The 26928-nt window shown below is 39.4% G+C and overlaps 1 protein-coding gene across 2 annotated transcripts in view; it reads right to left on the reverse strand.

Moving 5' to 3' along the window:
• Positions 1–9092: 9092 nt before the first annotated feature.
• ZNF280D (zinc finger protein 280D) overlaps positions 9093–26928 on the reverse strand; it is a 96279-nt gene continuing 78443 nt past the window's right edge. Inside the window, exons 15-21 of one of the 2 annotated variants that reach the window (XM_088445074.1) lie at positions 25753–25893; positions 24613–24675; positions 23417–23535; positions 23237–23276; positions 16172–16217; positions 14588–14631; positions 9093–10041 (exon numbers count right to left, since the gene is read on the reverse strand). In XM_088445074.1, coding sequence (XP_088301200.1) covers positions 9417–10041; positions 14588–14631; positions 16172–16217; positions 23237–23276; positions 23417–23535; positions 24613–24675; positions 25753–25893 — 1078 coding nt within the window. In that variant the 3' untranslated portion in view covers positions 9093–9416. Of the gene's footprint in view, positions 10042–14587; positions 14635–16171; positions 16218–23236; positions 23277–23416; positions 23536–24612; positions 24676–25752; positions 25894–26928 lie in introns of both variants that reach the window. The other variant, XM_088445067.1, reaches the window with a different exon arrangement.

Genomic DNA, 26928 nt, shown 5'->3' on the forward strand with positions numbered 1-26928 from the left:
CTGTAACCAATGCCATCAGTATATTTTGCAACAATAAGGTTGCAAAGGTTTTGAGAGAGCTCTTTGCTTTTACCCATCATGAGATGTCTCTTGTGTGACACCCTGGTAATGAGACACCTTTTTATAGGCCATCAGTTGGGACTGAACCAACTTATATTAATTAGCACTGACAAGGGGCAGGATTGCTTTCTAATTACTGATAGATTTCAGCTGGTGTCATGGCTTTCCATGCCTTTTTGCACCTCCCTTTCTTCATGTGTTAATTTCTCCCTGTATCATTTCACATTATTACACATAACTTAATTTATGGACATCTATGGTTTAATTCCATTTCATGTGTGGGTTTCATGGGTTTTTGCTGACATTTGGTGCAAAATACATTATACATATTTCAATTACCCCTTTACAAATCTATTTACTGATAAAAATGTGGATGTGTTCAATACTTATTTTTAGAGAGAGAGAGAGAGAGAGAGAGAGAGAGAGAGAGAGAGAGAGTGTGTGTGTGTGTATATATATATATATATATATATATATATATATTAATTGTAGTGCTCTTGAAGAGAAAGCCATTATTTAGAATTCTAACTTGATACATTTGCTGCAGTTCGGTTAGTAGCAGTAATAATAAAATACATTAAGGAATGGAAGTGTTATATAAGGGATTAGATCTTTGAAAGCTGTAATAATCTGAAATGTTGATCTCCAACTTCCACTGTGCATTTTGAGTTTTATGTATTATAACCTTTTTATTTATTTATTTTTTTAATACACAGCATTAGTGGCCACATCCTGATTTCCAGCACTATTAGTAAAATCAAACACATTATACTAATGATGCTGTGTGATAGAGGAATTACCAGTTGTTTAAATCTGAGACATATGGCACATAGAGCAACTAATAACCATATTCCAGTATCAGTCAAAGGGATGTTTGTTTCCTTTTCCAGCAGTCCGTGGTTAATGCTTAATAGGAGAATTGTGGAATATACGGCTCAGTTAAGTCACAAATATATATAAAAAAATAAAAAAATAATAATTTATTTTCTAATGCAAAAGAAATAAAAGGAAATGATTTACACTGTTAAAAAAAAAAAGTAAAAACATAAATAAATAATAAATATAGTATTACCCTGACACCCCATTGGAGGTGGGTTCAAACATTATTTTCATTATTTCTCATTCCTATACTGCTGTGCTTGAAACTGACAGGAGGTAGGCAGAACCTCCCCGTCTATATAACAATTCCAGTATTTTCATTTTCTAACCATCAGTCATTATGTGAGGGTCTATTGGTTCCATGATTACTTGGAGCTCCTCACAGCTAAACATTGAAGGCATCCCACATCTAGAATACATCCTGGAATGGAGTCAGGGCTCTCCAGTTGCAAGCTGCAGATCACTTCCAGATATGGAATGCTTTCTGAGATTGAATGCTTCTGTGGTGCCGATGACATGAGTGTTTTCAGGAGATCTATGGCTATATTATATATGGTAATGTTGGGGCTCAATAGATTAAAAAAACACAAAAAAAAACCTGACTTGGAAATCACTGACTATGGAGAAACCCATTGAAGCTCAGTGGGGTGGGTACACAACCTTGGTGGTCGGTATCTCAGTGACAGAATCCTGACTGGAAATCCTGATGTATACAGGTAAGGTATCCAACCTTTCCTCTAAACCAAACCCCCTCCCCCCTACTGTTGTAGGTTTTGTTAAATGCAGTGCTGTAGAATGCAGGGTATCAGCTCAATAGATTGTGAGTCATGCAGCAGGGCAAATGTAATATACTTGCCAGAATCTGTACCATCAGCATCTCGTGTTTTTAAGATAGCCGATAGTCTACTGGCACATATTAACACATCTCTATGGTTGTGCATAGAAATTTAAATAAGAATAACCTCTTTCTTTTTACCATTGATCCTGCATAGGGGTAGCGCAGGAGTGCAGCGCAGAGGGACTAGAAGCAGTCTGAGGACTATTCTCAAACAAATCTTTTTTGCTCCCTTACTCAAAAAAAAAAAACTAACTCTCCACCAGGCACTGCTGCTCTCCCTATTGCCCCTACCAAGTGGCCTGATGACAATAGCAATTGCCCTCTTCTACAAATTTGGCTACTAGGGCTGGAGACAGCTTGAATTGGGATGAGATTCTAGCACATATTTAATAGGGAGGTATTGTTTAGTGATCAGATAATGGATATGTCTTTGACCTGAGGAAGTGTCTTCAGGAAACTGAGGCTGGAAATCACCACTCTGCAGGCTGAAAGTTCTCAAGTCACCGAAAGATTATCCATTCTGGAGGGGCATCATGAAGCGCTAGGAGAATTAGAGATTAAGTTTAAAGACACTGGGATATATTTACTTAAGATTGTTTTTCAAATCTGCCAATTCTCGGTGGCTTTGAGGGCTGGACTTTAAAGGACAATTATAATACACACAGAACATTGTTTGAAAAGGGGGACTCCCCTCTTTTAAACAATGTGTTTGCATAGTAGTGATTGTTTGATGATTACTCAGCAATAACACCCTTCACTACAGAAATTCCATAAAAAAAAAAAAGGGGGGCGGCGGGAGGGGTCTTCAAATGCCCACATCTCTTACCATCAATAATCCCATCAATTGATGCTGTATGTTGTCTATTTTCAAAATGGTATGCCTTTTGGGCTATCATACTTTTCCTGCTTATTTTATACATCTCATACATACATGTGAATAAAAAATGCAGTACCAATTTTAAGTGCACATGTCATTATGAAAGCCAACGTGTAGAAACTTTTTTTTTTAATTAGATTTTCTGGAAATGTGTAGTTATGAAAAATAAAGTATAATTTTATTGGCATGCTGGCTGATATCGTTGTTGTTTTTGAATTTCACTGTTATTTAATAATCTGTGACGTGATTTAGTACCATTCTTTACCACTGCAAGTTGCTTGTCAAGAACGGCTTTGATTAGCTGCTGAGAAGGTTTACTGTTCCTTATGTTGGTCTAAAACAAGGTTTATAACTATTATTAATGCTACAATGCCTTCCTATTGCACTTCTGTCTTGCATGGTTAATACTCAACTCTTGATAACAATTTAGAATGTTTTCTTTACATGTACTCTTTAATATTATATATTGCATGTGATTTTTGCACCTTCCAAGTTATGGACAGTGGTCACCACTGCCACCATACCCTGGTTGGGTATTATCTCCAGCCTCATTCTCAGACCATGGACTGTGTTTGATTCCCCCTTGGCCTGATACTGGATATTTAATGTAATTGCTGTATATGTACTTGTGCTTCTCTCTTTTGTTACAAAGCTCCAACTTCAAGACCCCACCCCCTCACCCCTTCCTAAACACCTTTTTCAACTCAGTTTCCCTTCTTTGGAGGTTTCCTACTACACTATAGCAAATGCATTCCGATAATTCAGAGGTATGCAGGCCACATATCTACTGCCCCTATTCCCCGTTCTACCAATTCCCCGTACTGTCAGTGTTAAAAATCCCATACTCACCAATCCCACAGTAGCTGGAGGGCCTTATATTGCCCTTACCTGCTGTTGAGGAATACTTGCTTTTAGTATTGAGATACACTGCAGTAAATGCACACTGATAGTGCATAGATACACTGTAGAGGAATACTTGCTGGTAATATAAAGATACACTAGAGAATCCATGCAAACAGTCCCACTTTAAAGGCATATGTGCAGGCAATATGAAGAGACACTGCAGCAAATGTATGCACACAGTGCAGAGGTCCACATTAGTGGAATGCATGGTAGAGCACAGAACCCTGGTATACAGGATACATAGAGGCGGAATAAATCCAGGGAAATGCGCACACAGTCAGGAACACTCGTGGAAGATGAAGATCTGGTACTGAGCTGCAGGCACAGCGAATTCAAATAGGGCGCCAACCAGAAAGGTGGTTTATGATTGCATATGGTCACATGACAGACTTGGGCCACAGACAGATGGCTGTGATCACTTTGTCCATTCATAAGCATACTCCTAGTTGCCCCAGCACCAATTAGACAACATCAAAATCCCAGAAGCTGGACATTGTGATCAACAGGCCAGTGTGTATGGACCCCCAGTATTTGAGTTACTGGACAGTATCTTTACTAAATATAGAGCTCAAAATGTTTGCCAAGTTGTTACCCAAGTAAGCGAATATCCTTCTCCCAAGGTTGATTCATCAGGACAAGATGGAATGTATCTTCAGTTGGGAAGCAAAAGACTAACTAGCAAACTAGAATGATTGACCTGATAACCTGATATATCATATTGGTTGGGGTCAGTCCCATGCAGTACTCCTTTCAACAGAAGGCAATAGATGTGCTTGCTGGTACATTTGGGATTGGATAATTAACGCTCCATAGAATGTGTGCTCTCTATAGTTCCCCTTCAGCCAAGATACAAGGAAATGGTGACCTTTAAGATTACTCTCTCATTCATGATGGACCCAGGCAAGGGTCCCACCTCTAATCTAAGTCCACTGCATGGAGGCGCTGGCCAACAAATCTGATGACTTAATAGAATTCAAGTCAGGGGGAAAACTCAAGCTCTCCTTATTTATGGATGACCCCCTTCACCAAGGCTATCCCTTATTTTTTTAAATTAAATTGACTAAAATGAACCTCTACACCCGAGACCATCTTGGAAGGCAGTTCTGAAAGTTTTGCTCTTTTTTATGAGGTCTACCTGGATAATTGGATGCACTAATAGAAAGCCTTTTATCTATAGTGTGTTCAAACTTGGCCAGTTTGTGGGGGCACACGGACCTGCAGAGTACCTAATTGTTTGTGGTTCTATTTCCAGTTGCAGCACTTTGTGCTCTTGTGCCCCTCAATCCCCACTCGCTCTACAGACCTCCTTCTTCTGTTTCAATTTAGCTGCATTGTGAAGACCCCCCCAGGGTACCTGTGCCTCGGGGTGTGACCGTGCCCTCAGTCCATCATTCCTGGTGCTGCAAAATCAGAAGTCTTTGATTATAATTCTGGGCATTGAAATCTTAAGAGCTGGTGCGCCACCAAATTTGCCCTAGGCTGCAAGACACTACATTTGTGCATTAGATATCGAATTGAGGAAGGCACCAGGGTAAGATTGTTTAGAGTGGTAGAATGTTGATATATTTGCGCGTAAAGGGCTCACGCTGTGCCTGCATACACCTTAAATTTCAGGAATGCCAGTTCTGGGCACTGACAGGTTACAGTCCTTCAAGTAAATTAACACAGTATGAAACAACATTACATTGCCTTGTGTACAAGTTGAACAATTTTGGATTTTAGAATTACAAAAACTAGTGAAAAAAAAGTGATAGTGCTGAAGCATCAATCAGGTACACACTTAGGCCCTCATTCAGAGCCGTACGCTCTGAGCAGAGCGCACGCTCTGAATGAGGGCCGGGCTCCATTTTCATGGAGCGTCCTCCTGGACGCTCGTATAGCTGTGGGTCACCACCCACAGGCTATACGAGCGTGCTTTTTGATGGCCGCGATGGTCGAGCTGGAGCCTGCGGTTGAGGTTTTCAACCGCAAGCTCCGGAGTGATTTGGGCTCTATCAGAGCCAAAATCACTCCCACTGACATCACTAGTGATGTCAGTGGGCCGGCTTCTGACGGGAGGCGTTCCCGTGGGAACGCCCCCGTCAGGGAGGCACGCCCCCGGCACGCCCACCAAAGGGGGCGTGCTGTCAATCAACATTGACAGCACGCCCCCTTTGATCGGACACAACGAGCGAAGGACTTTCCTTTCTCTCGTCGCGTCTGGCACATGCGCACGACGGAGCTCCCTCCGTCGTGCGCATGCTCAGTGCATAACATCTACCCACTTGCGAGCGGACAGCCGCTCGCGAGTGGGTCTGAATCAGGCCCTTAGTTTTCTTCCAGTTCAATGTTCAGATTGAACAACAATGTGATAGCTCAGCTATTATTTGCTCATTCCCACAATATCTGCATAACTACAAGCACTAGTTTTGTTTGAAGACTCACAGGCTTAAATTGAAAAGCAGAGACATTATGCTGCCATTATCCATGTGGATGTCATTTAAAATTCTTGGCCCTTTAGAAATAATCATTAGAATAGTAAATAATCCCACCCCCCAGTACTCAAAAAAAATATGTGCAAAAATACAGGAGAAACCCAAAACAGTAGTATTTTATGAGCGTAGATGCATTAGTTTTATTGTAGCTTGCAGGCAACAGCAATTAGAAGAAACTCCTAGAGGATGAAGCATTTAACATTTAACGGTTTTTCACCCCTGCTTTCAGCTGGTTTATGTACAAAACATTAGCAACATAATGGGACTGGTTAGTTTTGTCAAATAAAACGATTATCAATTTTGGTTAGTGCCGCAGTTTTAGCTGTAAAACAAAAGGCTCTATCTTAAAGATACCCGCTGTTTGTTTCCTGCTGTTTACTAGCGTGCAGAAGACTTGCTCAATGGCAGCTGTGAGCGCGTTTCCCCAATAACAGCATTTTCAACTGCTCTTACACCATAGAACGTTTGGTTTGATTTTTTGCTTCAGTTGCACATTCAAACCAAACCAATCATTTCCATATCTAGACGCCAGCCTTCAAACAAAAGCTACTCTACCTCCTTTTTCTTCTCTTTTCAACTTTAAACTTTTTGAGAGAGGTGTTAAGAGAACCAGGTGCTGGCTGGCAACTTTTAGCCTGGGGGGCAAATGCATGCAGGCGGCCCTGGCAGAGGAGTAGCGTGTAGCCAGGGTGCCCGAAAGAACGTGCGTGCTACGGCGCCCCCCCCCCCTCAGGAGAGGACACCCTTATGCAGGCCTTGAGTAGTGCCCCCAGTAGTGATCCCCCCTATGCAGTGCCCCTTGTGCCCCCAGTAGTAAGCCCCTTATAGAATAGTAGTGGTAACCCTTATGCAGTGCCCCTTAAATAGTGGCCCCAGTTGTAGTCTTCCCCCTATGCAGTACCCCCACTATTGCCCTCTATATAGAGCCCCCAGCAGTGGTCCCTCGATGCAGTGCCCCCAGTGGTAGTCCCCTCCCCCCTATGCAATGCTCCTAGTAGTAGTCCCCCCCTTGTAGTGCCCCCAGTAGTAGTCGTCCCCTTGTAGTGCCCCCAGTAGTAGTAGTCCCCCCGTAGTGCCCCCAGTAGTAGTAGTCCCCCCCTTGTAGTGCCCCCAGTAGTAGTCCCCCCCCTTGTAGTGCCCCCAGTAGTAGTAGTCCCCCCCTTGTAGTGCCCCCAGTAGTAGTAGTCCCCCCCTTGTAGTGCCCCCAGTAGTAGTAGTCCCCCCTTGTAGTGCCCCCAGTAGTAGTCCCCCCCCTTGTAGTGCCCCCAGTAGTAGTAGTCCCCCCCTTGTAGTGCCCCCAGTAGTAGTAGTCCCCCCCTTGTAGTGCCCCCAGTAGTAGTCCCCCCCTTGTAGTGCCCCCAGTAGTAGTAGTCCCCCCCCCCCTTTGTAGTGCCCCCAGTAGTGGTCTCCTCCTTATAGTGCCAGACCCCCCGCAGTAGACACACAATATATATATATAAAAAAAACAAAACACTTACCTAACACCCGCTCCTGCCGCCGAGATCAGCTCCTCCGTCCGCCGCTTTGCATTATGGGAGTGACGCGTCATGTGACGTCACTCCCATTACCCACTGCGGGAGCCAGAAGATGTCCGGCTCTGGCAGTGGGAGCAGCAGCCGATGAGAGTCTGTCTGACTCTCATCAGCTGTTAAAGCAAACACACAGCTGCCGGCTACGGCGGCTGTGTGTTTGTGCTGTGTAGCGCTGACCGAACTCCGTCCGGTCAGCGCTACACATGCGGTACAGTCTGTGTCAGTGACACAGGCGGCCCGCATGACGCTGCGGCCGGGGGGGCACATGGCGCCCTGCCCCCCCGGCCCAGCCCGCCACTGTACACAGCAGTAGTAACGTTTAGCGTGACAGTGCATGAGCATTTCCTCTTCACTTGATGTGTTCCTACGGGAGTTATTGAGCTCAATACTAGCACTTATGTAGCTGAAATGCACTAAAGGATCTAGGAGACACCAACCCTTACAAAAGTAGTACTTGTTGTTGGCATGTCAAAGGAAAACAAAGAAATCCTGTCAAAATTGTTGTTCAATTGTTTTGAAAGAAAAATCCACAAAAGGCAGGACATTGTTGCAAACATTTACTAAAAGAATATTTACAGCAAACAATTATCCTATTTTAAAACAAGAAAACATCCATTCAAAACATAACTAAATCAAATGTTCTCAAAAACTACATTCTAGTAGTTTACTATTCATGGAATTGATTAGTTAGAATCTATGAGCAAGCTATAGTGAGAATATGCATATGCTAAACACGTAGCCTGTTCATTAGGCAAAACTCAAGAAAATGGTGAGACTGTCCAATAAGAGTCCTTGGAGCAGCACTTCAATACTTCTCTATACTTGTGGTTTTACAGTATACCTGTCCTGCATGCAGTGGAGGCAGCTATGTTGTTTGCTGAACAAACAGGTTATCAATGCACTAGGAAATAATGACACCAATAAAAGGTGTGGCAATGCTAGTTCTTAGTATATAGATGGGATGCATTCTCAAGAGAGTGTCCAGCCACAAAATAGCCGTCTTCAATGAGACAGCCACTTGAAATACGTTCCCTCAAATGGTAATAGCACGGTTACAATACACTGCAATCCCTTCAATTAGTTATACATCACGTTTTCATTGAAAAAAAAAAGGCAGGTATGCTTCTTTAAATTTACCACTATTGAAAACTTAATCCTGTATCATTTTAACAACGGTAAAATAGCTTGCGTTTACATTTTCTGGATTATAGAATATTGTTCAATATGTTGCATACTCAAAAAGAATTCACAACTGCAGTATGAATATTTCCTATATATATTTAGAAGTATATACACAAACATGTCAATAATGTATTTTTTCCACTTTCACTGAAAGTTTAAAAGATGATAAAATTAGGCTGGCAGGATTACACCTGTGCAGAGGTGCATAGATTAGAGTTTTTTCCCCAACAACTAAAATATTTTTAAAAGTAGGTGTGAGGTCTTCAATAAAGACTTTCTTTTTTTCTTTCTTACTTATTCCATCTCAGAATGCTCAATACTTTCCATAGAAATGATTAATATAAAAAAAAATTAGATCATGTTTATTACTGTATATTTTTTGCTTTAGGATTTCGACACGCAAAAGAAAATGTATATGACCTAGCCACAATGAAATGTATTCTACTAGCATGTTCTCATTCTTCCTTAGCTGCCCTATACTGTGTAATCGTAAACACTGATGTTAACAGTAGCTATAAAAGCAAAACTCCTTGTCTTGCTTATGAAGCACAATGCTGCTGTTCAGCAATTATTCAGAAAAATAGTCCATTAATAGCACAAAATTATGTCCACTTTCTAATAAACATCCAATGTTATGCTTCAGCAGGAACATCCACAGCTGCTGCTGTCATTTACAAAGCTGCTTCAGGTTCTTCCTCAGATTTAATCAGTGCAGATGTACTTGTGCTACAGTCTTTAGCGTCTTCAGTTTTCTCTCCATTTGACCCTTTCTGAGAATCAATATTAGTCCCCTTCTGTAGTATTTCTGTAGCCTCATGCTCTAAAACCTCTGAAGGCGTTAATGGATCCAAGTGAACACTACTTGGTTCACTGATGTCCGAACTTATAGAGTCTGGTGCTTCTTTTCTTAAAAACTGTTCAAAACCAACGTCGTCACTAGCAAGATTTGAATCTGGATGGTCTTCTACTTTCGCAACAGAACACAATTCATCATTGTCTGTAGTGACAGTGTCATTATCTGCAGGTTTTCCTGGCTCTGGACTAGTGTCTTCACAAGATAGCTTCTCTTGTATGACATCACATGAATCTTTATTATTTGAGTCAAACAGATGAGTTTCCTTTTCTTCGGGTTTTGGAGAACAGCTGCCCAGAGTATCACTGGTCACATTTACCTGTTTCACAGATGTAGTGTTTCTCTTATATAACAATTTGCGTCTCTGGACATGAGAGGTCCTAATACTTCCACATGCATTCTTCGCTTTCTTTGCTGCGCCTGGTGTGTATTTCTTCTTTTTGCTAAAAGAAGAATAGATCAGTAAAAAAAAGAAAACACACTTATGTGTTAAAAAAAAATAATGTCATACACACACATATATAAAAATTAATCTGTTAACAAAAATATAAACAGACAGCTGAAAATAGCACTTTGTCAATAATTGTTTCTTAGCAACATGGTTAATAAGGTTTGTTGGAATAACAAGAAAAAAAAAACAGAAGTAAATACCTACTAGAAAATAGTTTCAACATTTATTTTTCACTGATTCAGCAAACTAATTGTGTGTTAAGTGGCTCCAAATAGCCAGTGTGAATTATGCAAACAAGCTATGAATAATATTTACAAAAAAATATATGTAGCAAGAGATTTGCTTGTATAGTCTTATTACTGAGGCATTGCATGGAACTGAGCTTTTCAAAAACTAAAAAGAAAATATGACAGAAGGCAATAGCTTGTGGTGAGATAGATATGAATGTTAGAGATGTGTCCTCATAAACCTATTAAACCTATATCACGGCCGCAGCACTGCAAGTCTAGCAGGCTGTGGAAAAACTTGAGAGTGGACTGCCTGTATGTGAGGCAGCCCTCCCAGGCCTTAACCGATGTGAGAGGATAAACCTCACGGGCATCGGTGCACGGACCCCCGGACCGCAGCCACACTAGCGGACATTGTGCAACAGCTCTGAGCTGCAATACTATAAAAGGCTGGGCGAGCTGACAACGGTCCGGAGGGAACGTTTATTTTGATTTGGAGCCACAGAGACAAACAGTAACCTGGCCTGCAATTAACCCCCGACAGACCAGGTGAGCTTACATAGCTAGCTATATGGCTCTTGTTCAATTTGGGATCAGCCACGGTGGGTCCCAGGGGTTGCTCCCTCATTGACAATGGTGTAGGAGATTCATTGCGGCAGGAACACTAGTGGAACTCATTTAGGTACATATGATCAAAGGAGCGGTCATTAATATTCCCACAAATTAAACCTTTTGCCAGAGACACTGGGAGAAGAGAAATTTAAGAAGGCTGCAAGTGTTGGTAGGATGACCCTGTGTAATCATATTTCCAGTAACTGATATATATATATCTCTCTATCTATCTAACAAAAACCACTACAACAGCCGACTGTGTGGAATTTTAATTTGAGCTGCCAATGACATTGAGTCACTTAGAGTGTTTAACTTGGACTCCATGGTCTAAGTAACATCGTAAATGGTTACTGTATTCACTTGTCTCACTTTTTTTTTTTTTAAATGGGAGGGTTCCCGGGGACGCGCTCCGCTGCAGCCAATCCCTGGCTCTCTGATGATCTGGCCCAGCTGCAGGCTATAAAAAGCAGGGGTGGAGTCAGGGCAAACTTAGCGCCTTAGCTGGACCATGTGGCGGCGCTGTAGTGACACGTGGCTCCGTGACGTCTGCCCCTGCTTCTGGATTGAAGACGGCCTCCGGTAAGTATAAATGGGTGGCGGTTTGATGTTGAGCAGGGTGACTGGTGCTCAGGGCTGGCTCAAGTTGGGGCATGTCCCAGCGGAGCGGCAGGGGTGCTGTGTGGCTGCTGTCGGGACCTGCTCCCAGCGCCCGGAGTACACGTGTTAGGGGAACGGAGTCTTCATCGCGGAGGAGTTGCCCGGCGGCTGTGTATACTTGCCAGCCCGGCAGCATAGAGTGAGGTGTGACAGGCAGCCTTGCAGCTAGTCAAATTGGCTGCCCGTCACAGTGTGGAGGCCGTGCGGAGCAGACAATACGGGCACCGGGTAGCGATGTAGTACATGGTGTTCCCCAGTCGAAGTATGTCCCATAGAGATCAGTGATGTGTCCGCTGCTGTGCCCAGACCTGGAAATAAGGGGTCACTGCTAGCAGTGTCCCAATCCAGCCTACCCCCAGGCATCATGCGGGGTCTTTATATGCACATTGTATTCTCACCCTGAGCTACACTTCCTACATGTCTTACTTCTATCTGTGCGGAGCAGACAATACGCAGTGCACACTCCAAACTGATCCCATATAAAAATGCTGGACATTTAAACTATAATAAAATAGTGTGGCATGAGCAGGGTTCTCATATAGCTTTTGCATAAAGCAGTCACTGCATTAGATAGTAAGCACTCACGAGCTGCAACCACCCAACTGTTGATTTCACATGTGCACGGATTTTGGACTCTGTATGTCCCTAATTTTGGATGCTCTGTTCTTCCCACATTCCATTGTAATTATAATCATTTTTAATCTATCCTTTTTCATTGAAAGTTATTGGCAAGAGTGATTTTGTTTCAACACAAGCTCTGGGTTCCTGATGGGGGAATACATGTCTTAGTATTCCAAGTGTGGTGTGTTCACATGGGAGGTGACTGCAGTATCACAAATAAGTGTCTGTGCCTCAGTATGCTGTGTACAAAGTACTACAGAGCCAACAGAGCTCCCCACAACCAGCACACTTTAATGACAGGCAGGCAATCTGATGACACTGCTGCTGGGCACTGGGGAGTATAGAGCTGTCCGACATACAACCCCCCGCCCTCTTCCCCGCTGATTGTTTATAAAGAAAAATGTATCTGCAGTTCTTTGACCCCCCCCCCCCATTTTCACCATTAGGTACAGTATTTCTTGTCACTGGCTAGTGTTTATACTTGTGTACATCTCTTCACATGTGTGCCTCTGTCCCACCCCGCATGTGTCTCTGCCTGCCGCCCATGTGTGCCTCTGCCTTGCATCATCTGTGCCTCTGCCCACCCCCATCTGTTCCTCTGCCCACCCTCCCCATATATTCCTCTGCCCACAGAGCCATTATGAGCATCTGTTCGCTTCCCCTCATCTGTGTGCTTCCGATTGGGGATGCACTACTAGTTTAATTTATACTGGGCCCCACAAATTCTAATGCAACCCTGCCTGCAATTACCTTGCCGCATCCTTGTAGGCTGGCAGCGCTGGACTTTTCCAGGTGGCTCAGACGCAGCCCGATCCTGGCATGACCCAGAGACAAAGATGCGTTGACATGTCACGTAGCTGCATGCTGCCTCCAGCTACAGTTATGCAGTGGCACAGCATGGCAGGCTGCAGTGCCATGAATTTGAATCATTGTGTTTCATTTATTTTTTTTCCTTTGGGGGCCAGTGTTTGCTTTTTTTTTTTTTTCTATCGGGGCCATTGTGTTTTAATTTTAACTATGGGGGCCAATGTGTTTGTTTTTTTTCCTCTGGGGGCCAATGTATTTGATTTTTTCCTGTAGGGGGCCAATGTGTTTGTATTTTTTCCTGTGGGGGGCCAATGTGTTTTTTTTTTTCCTACCGGGCCAATGTGTGTGTTTTTCTGGATGTGGGGGCCAATTTGTTAGCTTTTTTCCAAACAGGGCAATATCGTCATCTACATGCTTCATGGTCTGTAGCTGCTGAATTGTTAGATCTACAGAAAACCTTCATTTAGATGGGACCCAGAAAAGGTCAGGTAGGACCCCAGTTATTTAAAGAGCCGGGTCCCTGGGACCCACATTTTTTTTTGGCTCACCGCGATCACTGCATATGTTATTTTGGGATGTTAGCGGTTGGAGTGCATTATTAAGTTGATTCTTAGCCATTACTATTTTTATATTAGTAGGGACAGCTGTTGGTTTTCCCCTTTTATTTCATTTACAGATGTGATATTTTTCTCTGCATGCAGATTACGTCTTATATGGTACTTTTATGATTAATATATTGATTGTAATATTAGAATAATTTTTGTGATATTATAATAAATACATTGTTATTTATTAACATTTGTCTGTCTCACTGGTTCATTACAGGCATTTGGCGCTTTCATTGTTTACTGTGTCCTCATAAACCTAGCCTTAAAACGCCATGTGAATGAGCAATGAGCTGCAGCGAGTGGTGTAGTCTTTTTCATTTGAATGTGCGTCTACGGGGGTCAATCCTATTAGGTGCGATGATCTTGCGTGTGTGAGTAATCGCAGCAGTGGACGCACTTTACGGCAGCCCGGATTCACCTAATATTGCTCGCAGCCCCATAGGGCCCAGAGCAAAATTATGCGAATCCAGGCTCGGGTCAGGTAGCGAAGGGTGTGAGATGTGGTGCCGTTGCAGAAGTTTAAACGCTGTTGCAACGGCTCATCGCACCCAATTGGATTGACCCCTTAATCACAAACAGCACTGATTAATTCATATGCGACACTGTGTGTGACCGTCTTAATCTGCACAACGGAACTTAGCGCGAGAAAAAGCTGCAGCCAAATGTAAGTGTAGCACAAAGAAGGTTCCCGTATTCCATTCAAGGACTGTTGAAGCAAAAGCTAGGAACTCCCTCAGCTGTGTCTGTCTTCTTCTCTGAGCTGCTGTAGTCACAGAACTTCATATAGAGACTGAGACTCAGTCGCACACAGCTTTACAAGTGTAGCATATCAAATCAGTGTATTACACCTGATTATATGAAGTTATTTTTTTTTTTATTAATGTACCAAATACTCAAAATTAACTTTTTCCTACAGACGGTCCTCCTTTTCAATGCTACAAAGGACAGAACATTTCCATTCACATGTTTACAAATTTGTTTCAACTAAAGAATGACCTATAATTACCTGTCATCTGTTACTGCATCAATTTTTGAACCTGTTTTTTTGCCCTGCTGACATGGAAAACGCAGTTAGAAAAGGTTAAATGTTCAGTTACTATGCAGGTCTGCTATTCAAAATTTGAACATCAAAAGCAATGCTTAAAAAAAAAACAAAAAAAAAAACAACCCTTGCTTGCTCCACATTCTCACTTTTGCCAGACAGCTGACCACTGACCACTGACCACATATTAAACTCATAGGACACCATACAAAAGTAAGCGTTGAAAATGGGCACTCTTTGTCAAGTGTATATTTTCAAGATACAAATTTATTCAAAATTTATTTTTAGAAACAGAAGAAAAAAGATGCCCAAAGCCTAGAAATGTTCTGGCCACACCTGATTAAAAAACTTTGCCTTGCACCAATATATTTAAAAACATATGGGATTCTTGATATATTGCCATGATTTTGTGTTTTGTTCCAATTAGAAAACAAATATAAAACTGAAAGATTTCACACAAAAAAAAAAACTGCATACAGAATCAAAAATTTTTTTAGCCATCAAGAAGTAGAGATAATGTCATTAAAATTAAATATCTGTTAACTGAGCATATTTAACTGCATACACAACAGTTACAATATTCAGAGTTGCAGGGAAAACTCTACAGTTGTACTATGAATATCAGCCAACATTAAACATTGCTTCCCTATGAAGTACTGCCAACATTATCAACATTCAAAAGTTAATTACCGCAAACATGCGGTAAAAGTTTGCAAAACTTAGGAAATGTGATGCTAAAACAATATACAGCAAAACATACACTACTTTCAAACTTACATTTCATGTTCTATCATGAGCCCAGACAAAAAAATAATGGTGTAAAATCCAGTAAGGTGTGGTAACTTCAACTTTAAGAATTAGGCTAGCTAACCACTGAAATTTGAAACAAGCATTGGTTATATTTGCGTTTGGGCAGTCATTCAGAATGCTACAATGCCTTCGAGACATGAGCAACAACATGAGTGGTTAGTTGTAAACAATGATTTCAAGCTACAGATCCTTTTTTGTACGTTCTTTTAAATTCAGAAAACTGTAGTACAAAACACAAAACTCATGCCAGTGGGTATGAGTCCTCAAAGGTAAAGACACTAGGTAATTACCTATTAATTCTATTAACAGTTAGTGGAAAAAAAAAAAAGTATACATCGGCAGAGTAAATACTTTTGTGACATTATATGGCTTTAGGGAGCAAATACAAAGTTAATATGCCCACATGAAATAAATGCATCAACTCACAGTTAAATGTACTAATATGAACATTTTAATTAAAATAATTTGTAAGTTATTCTTTTTACAAATTGAATGAGTCACATGACAGATGATTTTGGGATGATCAATGATGGAATGCTGGAGAGATATAAAAACAAACAAAAACTGCAGAACCCTATTTACTGGTATCCTGTCCTGCTACTCTCTGCCCTCTGCCTTTCTCCCAACACTTTACCACCTCGCCAGTGACACGGCCACCTGTCAACCTCTGTATTCCTGCAGCCTGTCCTCTACTGTTCAAAACAAAATCAAATTAAATACCAACAAGTGTTTCCATACCTGGCGACTGATTTTCTTTTGTTCTACTGCAGATCGAAATCTTGATCTAGAGAGAAAAAACAAAAAGGAAGCTCATACTGAAATATAAATCTTAAAATTTACAGATTATACAAAATAATTTTATAAGCAACATACAATCAAAACCCACATGCATACAATATTGTATTACATTCATAAATATTTCAAGTAAAATTTACAAAAATTTTTTAATTTTACAACAAAAAAATCAAACACAAATAACTTATTCTGTTGAACAAGCGAATTTAAAAAGAACACAGAATTAATGATCAGACTACAAAACAAGTAAAACACATTTTTCAAAACAAATACAGCTTAAGAAAATAATACAAGACCAACAGGAAAGAAAATAGGTTAAAAAGCACACAAATGTTGCATAATTTAAAGAAAAAAAAAAAAAAATCAAGACTATAGCTATATTAAATGTAAGCCATCTATTGGCATTCCTTATTTTTGTTACAAATTTATTGTGAGCATTATAAAATGGAGTTACATGTAGGACAGTGAAAAAAAAAATATATACATTTAAAAACAGAATGTGAAACAAGTAATGTTTAAACCTTTAAATGAATTTTTGGATATTTAAACCTTCCAGAGAGCAACATCTAACTAAAGCAGTTTACACTGAAAGAGAGTATCTTTGTACAACATATAGTCCATTAATTATTCAAATTCAGCAATCTTCATTAATCACTTTACTTATCTCATCACCATGAATGATTAATTTAAAATCAAGAAACACTGTAAAATTATAGCAATATTGCCAAACTTAAGTGTCCTGTAATGTCATCAGTTTCTATAGTCACGTAACCATTAGAGAAAACCTTTGCTTAGCAATAGCTGGCAAAAAGGTTATTCTGTAGATTCAGCAATGAAGTCTGTTTTAATGTGCTGAAAAGTGTTGCGTCTAACCACCACACCTGACTTTCGTGGTTATTAATCATTACCTAAATGATTCATGACAATGTTCTCTTCTGCGACATTTAGCATACTGTGCTAATGCATTTTGCTATGTTTCTGCCTTAGTAATCATTTCACCTAGTAAAAGAGATTAAGTAATTCACTGATAATCTAGGTGCAATGCAAACAATGTCTTCAGATTGCATTATAATATATATATTATTTTAGAGGGATTTGACTAATGGCTACAATTGTACTGCAGGATAAATTTGTGAAATGAGTAAAAGTTTGGGTGTAGCGTGTTCTGTATTGAAAATATAGTGGCCACTAACATACACATTATAATAAGCCACTTTGTGAATTTAACATATACTGCAGAACACTACCCAATAATTATAAAGGATTGGGGACTGGTCCGAACTTTTAAACCAACCATTTTCTCTTGGTACATCTAAAACTTTAATGCAATTTAAAGCTCTACGTGACATCAGATGAATGATGCTTTTATGAGAGGATTACAGAAAATGCGTGCATTTGAAAAATCTAGCTCTCACTCTGTTAAATAAAATGAGGATCATTCCAGCAAATAATTTTATCACTGGTCCTTTGACAATTTTATAAAAATAGAGTGCCATTACTTTTACAGTCTATGTGTATTTATCAAAGCTGGGAGAGAGATAAAATTGTGAGAGATAAAGAACTAACCAATCACTTTCCAATTTTCATTTTGCAGGCTGTATTTAAAAAATTATAGTTAGGAGCTGATTGGTTGGTTATTTAGTTTTTACAATTTGATCTCTCTCCCAGCTTTAATAAAATACCCTCACTATATCCCCTTTTAAAACCACTGGAATGGACCTGACTGGTGTTCATCAACATCATAAAATATATATCCAATAGTGACAATACTTACCGAGATTTCAAAGGCCATAAAGAGAATAAAAAAGTCACTGGTGCTCCAGAACACACAAAAGGAGATCCACTTGTTCAGATTAGATGGCTCAATCGTTAAATGATCACCTGACATTTTAGTCTTAATTTTTACCTGCAGATACTTTTTACTGTTAATTAGAAGTCGATATTTGGCATTATAAAGAGAAGTGTTAAACTATTTATGTGCTTTATTTACATATAAACACATTTAGGTTATTTGTTTCTTAATTTTGTAATCTGATCTGCATTTCTGTACAGATAGTGGTACAACAACCCTCTACATGACCACTAAACGGTCATATGTCATTTATTGTGCTCTCCGTGGAAATACTTGACACTGACACAGGACAAGAGATAGAGTCAGGTGCATAAATATTGGGACATTGACAGAATTTTCATATTTTGGCCTCTATTCACCACCACAATGGCTTTGAAATGAAACAAACAAGATGTGCTTCAACTGCAGACTTTCAGATTTAATTTGAGGGTAATTACATCCAAATCAGGTGAACGGTGTAGGAATTACAACGGTTTCTATATGTGCCTCCCACTTTTTAAGGGGCCAAGAGTAATGGGACTATCAACTTAAAAGCTATTTCATGGACAGGTGTGGGCTATTCCCTCGTTATTTCATTATCAATTAAGCAGGTAAAAGGTCTGGAGTTGATTCTAGGTGTGACATTTGCATTTGGATTCAGTTGCTGTCGACTCTCAATATGAGATCCAAAGAGCTGTCACTATCAGTGAAGCAAGCCATCATTAGGCTGAAAAATCAAAACAAACCCATCAGAGAGATAGCAAAAACATTAGATGTGGCCAAATCAACTGTTTGGAACATTCTTAAATAGAAAGAACGCACTGGAGAGCTCAGCAACTCCAAAAGACCCGGAAGACCACGGAAAACAACTGTGGTGGATGACAGAAGAATTATTTCCCTGGTGAAGAAAAACCCCTTCACAACAGTTGGCCAAATCAAGAACACTCTCCAGGAGGTAGGAGTATATGTGTCAAAGTCAACAATCAAGAGAAGACTTCACAAGAGTGAATATAGAGGATTCACCATAAGATGTAAACCATTGGTGAGCCTCAAAAACAGGAAGACCAGATTAGAGTTTGCCATACAACATCTAAAAAAGCCATTACAGTTCTGGAACAACGTCCTATGGACAGATGAGACAAAGATAAACTTGTACCAGAGTGATGGGAAGAGAAGAGTATGGAGAAGGAAAGGAACTGCTCATGATCCAAAACATACCACCTCATCAGTGAAGCATGGTGGTGGTAGTGTCATGGCGTGGGCATGTATGGCTGCCAATGGAACTGGTTCCCTTGTATTTATTGATGTGACTGCTGACAAAAGCAGCAGAATGAATTCTGAAGTGTTTCGGGCAATATTATATGCTCATATTCAGTCAAATGCTTCAGAACTCATTGGACGGCACTTCACAGTGCAGATGGACAATGACCGAAGCATACTGCAAAAGCAACCACAGAGTTTTTTTAAGGCTAAAAAGTGGAATGTTATGCAATGGCCAAGTCAATCCCGTGACCTGAATCCGATTGAGCATGCATTTCACTTGATGAAGACAAAACTGAAGGGAAAATGCCCCAAGAACAAGCAGGAACTGAATACTTTGCAGTAGAGGCCTGGCAGAGCATCACCAGGGATGAAACCCAGCGTCTGGTGATGTCTATGCGTTCCAGACTTCAGGCTTTAATTGCCTGCAAAGTATTTGCAACAAAGTATTAAAAAGTGAAAGTTATATTTAGGATTGTTTAGTTTGTCCCATTATTTTTGGCCCCTTAAAAAGTGTGAGGCACATATAGAAACCGTTGTAATTCCTACACGGTTCACCTGATTTGGATGTAATTACCCTCAAATTAAATCTGAAAGTCTGCAGTTAAAGCACATCTTGTTTGTTTCATTTCAAAGCCATTGTGGTGGTGAATAGAGGCCAAAATATGAAAATTCTGTCAATGTCCCAATATTTATGCACCTGACTGTATTAGTCAATTTAAAAAAAAAAATAGTGAAAGTGGCAGAAATAAAAAGATTTACTGACAAATTACAAAAGAAATACTGTATGTGATTTAGGGGCCTGTGTATTAATAATCGTGGAACTGCAGAGATTATTCAGTATCCATATCACGGCAGATATTTAAATTTTTTATGAAAAATATCCCCACCTATGTACTAAGGTACAGCGGTTGCAGTGACTACTGTCCCTGCAAGTTATATCCCCAGCACTTTGTAGTAGTCTTTCCCGTTTGTTAAAGAATTCTCCGGGTGAAGCAGACACTGGACATGCGCACAGTGTCAGTTTTCGATACCAGCCAGAGGCTCCTGGAAAGAAACTGGAAGATCTAATGATGTAAACTAATGGGGCCAAATGCCAAAAAGTTTAACTTTTTAGAGTTTGGTACATAGGGGTCAGATCGAAGTCCCCATTAATAATGGGGTTTGGGGTCTGCGATCTGCAGTGCTAATTAGCACTCTGTCTGAGATTTCTGTGACATTAACTGCATTGTGCTATTAGTACATAGCAATAATTCATAAAATTATGCAAAAACTGCAGTTTCTACATAATTTTACGAAAAAAAAGCTTCACAAGTAGGTCCCTTAGAGATTTACAGAGGGTTAGATACAAACACAATTTACAGGCTATGTGTAGCACAGTATGTAGTTATGTAAAAGAATATTGCTGTAAATTAAAACAAAGCAAAAAAAAAACCTAAAAAAAATTGCAGAAATGGCCACATATAATAGACGCTGACCAACTGATTATTGTGTTGTAAAAGATACTGAGGCAAATTAGTTAACTGCATGTAAGACTGTAAAGTCGTACTTAATGGTATAACACAGGCAAATGCAACTTATATATCTATCTATCTATCTCATAAACTAAGTAGTTATCTTAACCTACTAATATTCTAAAGGGAAAAAAAACCTAAAATAAATCTAATAATCCCCAAAACAAACATTTTTCTGTGCGTCTGCAGCATCAAAGTTATCATCAGCACTTAAACTGCTACAAAGGCACTCTGCGACATAAAATGTAAATGTTATAGATTAAAGTGACCTCCTGAGGTGATCCTGACATTCATTCTCACAATTTGTTAATGATCAATGCACACACATAAGTGGGTATATACCGTACTGCATACAGTACTTATTACTTAAGCAGAAACCCATGTAAAAATATACATAATGGCATGCACGCAAGTATAGTCACTAGGTGATAGGGATTTCAAGTCAGTATTTGCAGCTGTAAATATCAGCAAAACCCATTTATGTATATAAATCAGTAAAATAGCTTTCAGAAAGCCATCTGTACACAAACCGTAATTTAAATTAGAAGTTACCCAAACACGTTTTTAACATTTTGTTCAACACACAAAATAGAAAGTTAAAATAAAAGAGAATAAGAGAATGAAACCGATGTGACAACTGGGTTTAAAACAGGATGTAGTCATAATTTCGGCTGTCAGCATGCTGGCGCCGGAATCCCGACACCAGTCAGAATCTCGGCACGGCATCCCAATGGTAAGTAGTGAGGTTAGGGGATGGGGTTATGATACTTACCAACAGGTGTCTGTATCCTAATCCTTCCGAGCGCCACCATCCCATACACAACTCTTTATAACAAGCGGTTTGATATTTGTAATGTTATGCTAAAGTATTGTTGCACTTCAGAGCAATAGACAGCACACTGAATGTTCCTTTTCTTTCACTCAAACAAAAGGGCATTCAATACATGTTAAAGGTTACCACATATGACGTATGTGCATTGGCAAGTCCATTTGGTACAGTTTACCAAGGAGAAACTATGTGTTAATTTAAAGACCTAAGATCCCACATTCACAGCGGCCATGCACTTAGTTGAAGTCAATTATTTAAATATAAAATTTTGGATGAGAAAATGTGGAAGAATGTATAGAAAATAAATGAAAAGACACTAAGGGCCTCATTTATTAACGAGTTTTATCACCAAAACGAGCGATACATTTCACTGTGTATGATAGTGCTCCAGCCAATCAGCTCCCAACTGTCAACTGTTAGAAAAATGACAGTTGAGAGCTGATTGGCTGGAGCCCCATTTATCATACAGTGACATTTATCACTCGTTTTGGTGATAAAACTTGTTAGTAAATGGGGGCCTAAGAGATTTAAACATTTACATGAAATGTTTTAATGATTGTTGTTGATTAGCAAATACTTTAGATAGATCTATTTAGATATATTTTTGGTAGATTTGATACACCTGTCATTTTACTACTTTTTGTGCTGGTGCCACTTTATTGAACTGTAATGCTAATTATGATACCTGTTTTGTACACATATTGTTAATTACCTGTTCATGTTATGGACTACTGACCAGGGCAGTATTGAAGAGATCTCTTCAACGTGGGATGAGCAAGAAATATGTGCAACCAGTTTGAAACGTACCAGTAAAGTATAATTAGAGAAATTATGTGACCAGTTGGATCTATGCTAGTAATTACGAATCAGCCACAGTGTAAGAATAAATTGTAATACATGATATGTAATTTATTTAATATCAATTAAATATTCTCTGTAAAGCGCTGGGTTTAGAGTGTGTGCCCTATATGTGGTCACTCACATTAGTCCCTGCCCTAGTGGAACTTACAATCTATATTTCCTATCACATGGACACATACACACTAGGAATCTTTTTTCTCAGAAGCTAATTAACCTACCTGTATGTTTTTGGAGAAAATTAGCACATCAATAATAACTGCGTGTATAATTACATTGTCTATGCGGATCATCATCCTGGGCAGAGCCACCTATGACCTGTTTTTTGTGCAATTTAGCAAAACGAAGGTTCTGAAAGTAATTACTGAACGACAAATGACTGAGATCAGCTTAAAACGCTCATGGTACATGCTGCCGGAGCTTTGATTTTCACAATTTACCCCTTAGCATTCCTGATACCAAGTGCTTCTTATAGAAATATTTATCCAAATACTACTATACAGCATACTTTAGCCTACTAATATAGTAATTTGTGAGCACTAGAGAAGATATAGAAAGATATTGATTTTATATAAATCTATGAACAACAAAAAACAGTTCTAAATACGTTGTATAAAGCAAAGTAAGCACTATGCTACAGGCGGCTCATTATCCAATGACTAGAAGCCAAACACTAAAGTTATAGTTTAAGGGCAGTAAGTAAAAGTCTAACTTACTTAGACATGTCTCCTTCATGAGTTGAGGAAAATATGGAAACTGAGATCAAAAGAAAAAAAAAAAAATGAATTCACTTTAAAAAAATGTCACTATTTACAATACCAACGATTAAATTAATAGTGATGGATGGAAAAAGGCTACAGAGTAAACACAGAATCGACACAGCAATCTGTTCTTACCATTCTCCGTAACCACTTGACATGAATGAGTGTGACTTTCACTCAAGTGTTTGGCCATATCATCTAAACCAGAAACATCGGTTAGGAAATCACAGTTCAGGCACACCACGGTAATCCGCCTGGTAAAGTAAAAACAGCATTGTTACAGTGCATATACTTCATGAAAGGCTTTAAATTTAATTGAAACCTTAGCACATAAAGTTGCCTTACCAAGTTCTTGTTTAAAAGTATCTCAAATAAAATAAAAATGCATTAACCCACTAGTATTAACTTTCTACACAAATAACTTCCTAAAGACTTCAAATAACTGTATAAAAGAATCATACAAACACTTACATGCTAAACAAACATACAGTACTGTATTCTATATAGGAGACTGTCCATGTTTGTATATGGGTGGATAGGCACTGAACTACAGACTCTAAAATGTGGCTCTATTACCTTTAATAAAATAGCTACTGTTAATTAAGAGATCTAAAGACCACTGTTAAATTTGTTTGTATCTTAAATACAAAAATTGCTCAAATTGGAATCACCTTGGTACAGTTTCCCAAACTCCATTACAATCCAGGTTTTTTGGCAATCCATACTTGATGGTTAAATCAAATTGACTGAGATACTAATTAAATCACCTGTGCTTGATCATGGATATCCTTAAAACCTAGAAAGATTACCCAGAGTGCATTGGCTGCAGTACACTTGCCTACAGCATTACAGGGAAATGTGACAAGGCTGGGATGTAAAGTGTTTACAAAGCAATACACCAGTAAGTTATTTCTGAACACCATGCAACAATTAGATTAATTTGCTACTTTTGTACATCCCTCCTTTATATCACCAACTAGCAAATAGGCCAGGTCGGTTCCTTTTTCCCGTAGTAGGACTACGCTGCTTATACAGAGCTTTATGATACTTTGATTCACTTCCTTACTGTTTTCTGGTTTTTGTAATTGACACAAATTAATTAAATCACTTTTTCCTTTAAACTACATATGCTGCTTGTTCATAAGTAGTGCTGTACAGTTCCTGGCTTCAGGCAATCCCATCCATTGACTAAAAATGAGGTACAGGATGTAAGAGGATGAGGGAGGACTGTTAAAATGTGGACATCCCCTTTTAAATAAGTTCAGCTCTACATAAACCCAAACATCTAAAAATAGTGCATAAAAACCCACAAGAAACAAACCACATCCAACCTCTTGTCTTTGGGACCCTTTTTAGAAGCCTTGGAACGTTTACTGGAATTTCTGCCATGAAAGCTACATGAAGAAAGGAAAAGATCATTGTTCAAAGAGCATATTAAACATTGACAAAACACATGTCTCTTGGCATAATTTCTCTTGTTTAAAATGCCTAATTTCTAAAACCATGAATAATGAATTAAGTTACACATAATAAAAGTTACTTTATAATTACTTTTTATTGTACTTTGCTTATCTTCTGAACAGACACATATCTTCATCATACTTGGAAATAATGGTAAGGTTTCAAATTAGTGTATGAATTTGTCATGCTGAACCTATGCCTTTATTTAAATATATTTCCAGGATCAGACCTTCTCTCACCCTGAATACTACTAAAACCCTCATCCACTCACTGGTCATCTCCAGATTGGACCTACTGTAACCTCCTACTATCTGTCCTCCCTGACTCCCACATCTCTCCCCTCCAGTTTGTCCTCAATGCTGTTGTTCAGCTCATCTTCCTCTCAAAACGCTCTACATCTGCCTTCCCTCTCCTACAAGCCCTATACTGGGCTCCCCTTCCCCTGCAGAACCCAATTCAAGGTTCTTGCACTCACCTACAATGCACTCACCCAATCCTCTCCCATTTACAAATCTGAACTCATCTCCCTTCACACTCCCATCCGTTCACTTCTGCCAACTAATTACTTCCTCCCACTTCCACCAGTTTTTGCCCGTACTGCTCTAGTACCTCTGGAGCTCCCTCCCCCTCCGACTCACCACCTCTCTACAAATGGGCTCTCAAGACCAATTACTTCATCAAGCCCCTCCCTTTTAAAATGTAAGCTCTCACGAGCAGGGCCCTCTTCCCTGATGTGCTACCCCTTACTTATACTTTCTTCTACTCCTTACTCCCCACAAGGGCAGCTAACACTTGATTGCTGACCCACTGCTGCTTACTTTTAGTGTTATAATCGCTAATGCAGCAATGTGTATAAACCTTGTTCCTGTCTTGCATTATATAGTACTGTAAGTCACTGGTTTCTTGTTCACTTATTTGTTTATGTACTTTGTAATGCGCTGCAGAACACTTGTGGCGCCATATAAATAAAGGATAATAATAATAATAAAATATAAGATGGCCCCACTCACCTCATCATGTGTTTTGTGTAGGATTTATTACAGCTGGTACTGAACTTGCATTTGCTGCAGTGTACATAAGTGTGGAAATGACCCTCAAAATCTACCACTTGACGACGACACTCGATACACTTATGTACTCCGGAAATAAACCTGATTGGGATAAAAAAAATAAAATAAATAAATCTAGCTGTGAAGACCCATAAAGAACCTTACATTTACAAAGGACATGTGGCTATACTGAAAGTCATTACATAGAAATGTGACATATACTTGTCTGGGCCAAGGTCACTAAGACACTTAACCGGCACATTCTTCCATATAATCCACTGTGTGTTCATTTTTTGCATTATATTTATGGTACATTATTGCATATTAAATTGTGTTAAAGGGGAAATATACGAATGTTTATCCATATATGATCATATACATAATAAATGTACAGTAACGCCGGACATCACTTAAATTAGTAGCCCTACTTCTAACCACTGCTGCTTGTAATTTCCTCAAGAATCATCCAGTTGAGACGCGCTCCACGATCTTGCCAATAGGTCCCGAATCTGCTGAGCGCATGAAGGATGCTTTAACTATCCCTGCATTACATATCCTTACTAATTAAAACAATGTCTGATTTGTGTCATTATGATACAACAAGATGAACATATTATAAATGGTTAAATACAATGCAAGCATACATTTAAAATTTTTTGTCATGTTTGCAACCCTGTAGCATGAACACAGTGTATCACGGAGGGCTAAAATTTTACATATGAAGGTTACTTTATGCAGTCCACCATCCTACCAAATTTTACGAAAATTTGAGACGGTCGGGTTGAAAAGTTACTTTTTTTGTCATGATTTGGCATGAAATGACCCGACATTGTATAATAGTTTTTAAATAAGTTTTATAGATAAATAGAATATTGAAGATCATTTAAACAAAGCATAGGTTTTGAAACACAAAATAAATGAGTTGCTATACGTGATAAATGCTGGAAGTGTTATATGAAGGTAGCACTGTCATTAATATATGTGACAAAAGTCTAAAGTAGATTGTAATTAGAGTGACTCCATTGTGTACTGTCTTTTACATGTCTCCATTAGATGAATGTGACTTTTGCCCCATATTCTACTCATCTGTGTATGAATCAGAAAAACAGGCCTATGTAGCTTCTGTTTAACATTCAG

The sequence above is a fragment of the Taudactylus pleione genome, unplaced genomic scaffold (assembly GCF_031769625.1).
Source record: "Taudactylus pleione unplaced genomic scaffold, aTauple2 ptg000019l, whole genome shotgun sequence".
In the NCBI taxonomy this organism is placed as follows: Eukaryota; Metazoa; Chordata; class Amphibia; order Anura; family Myobatrachidae; genus Taudactylus; species Taudactylus pleione.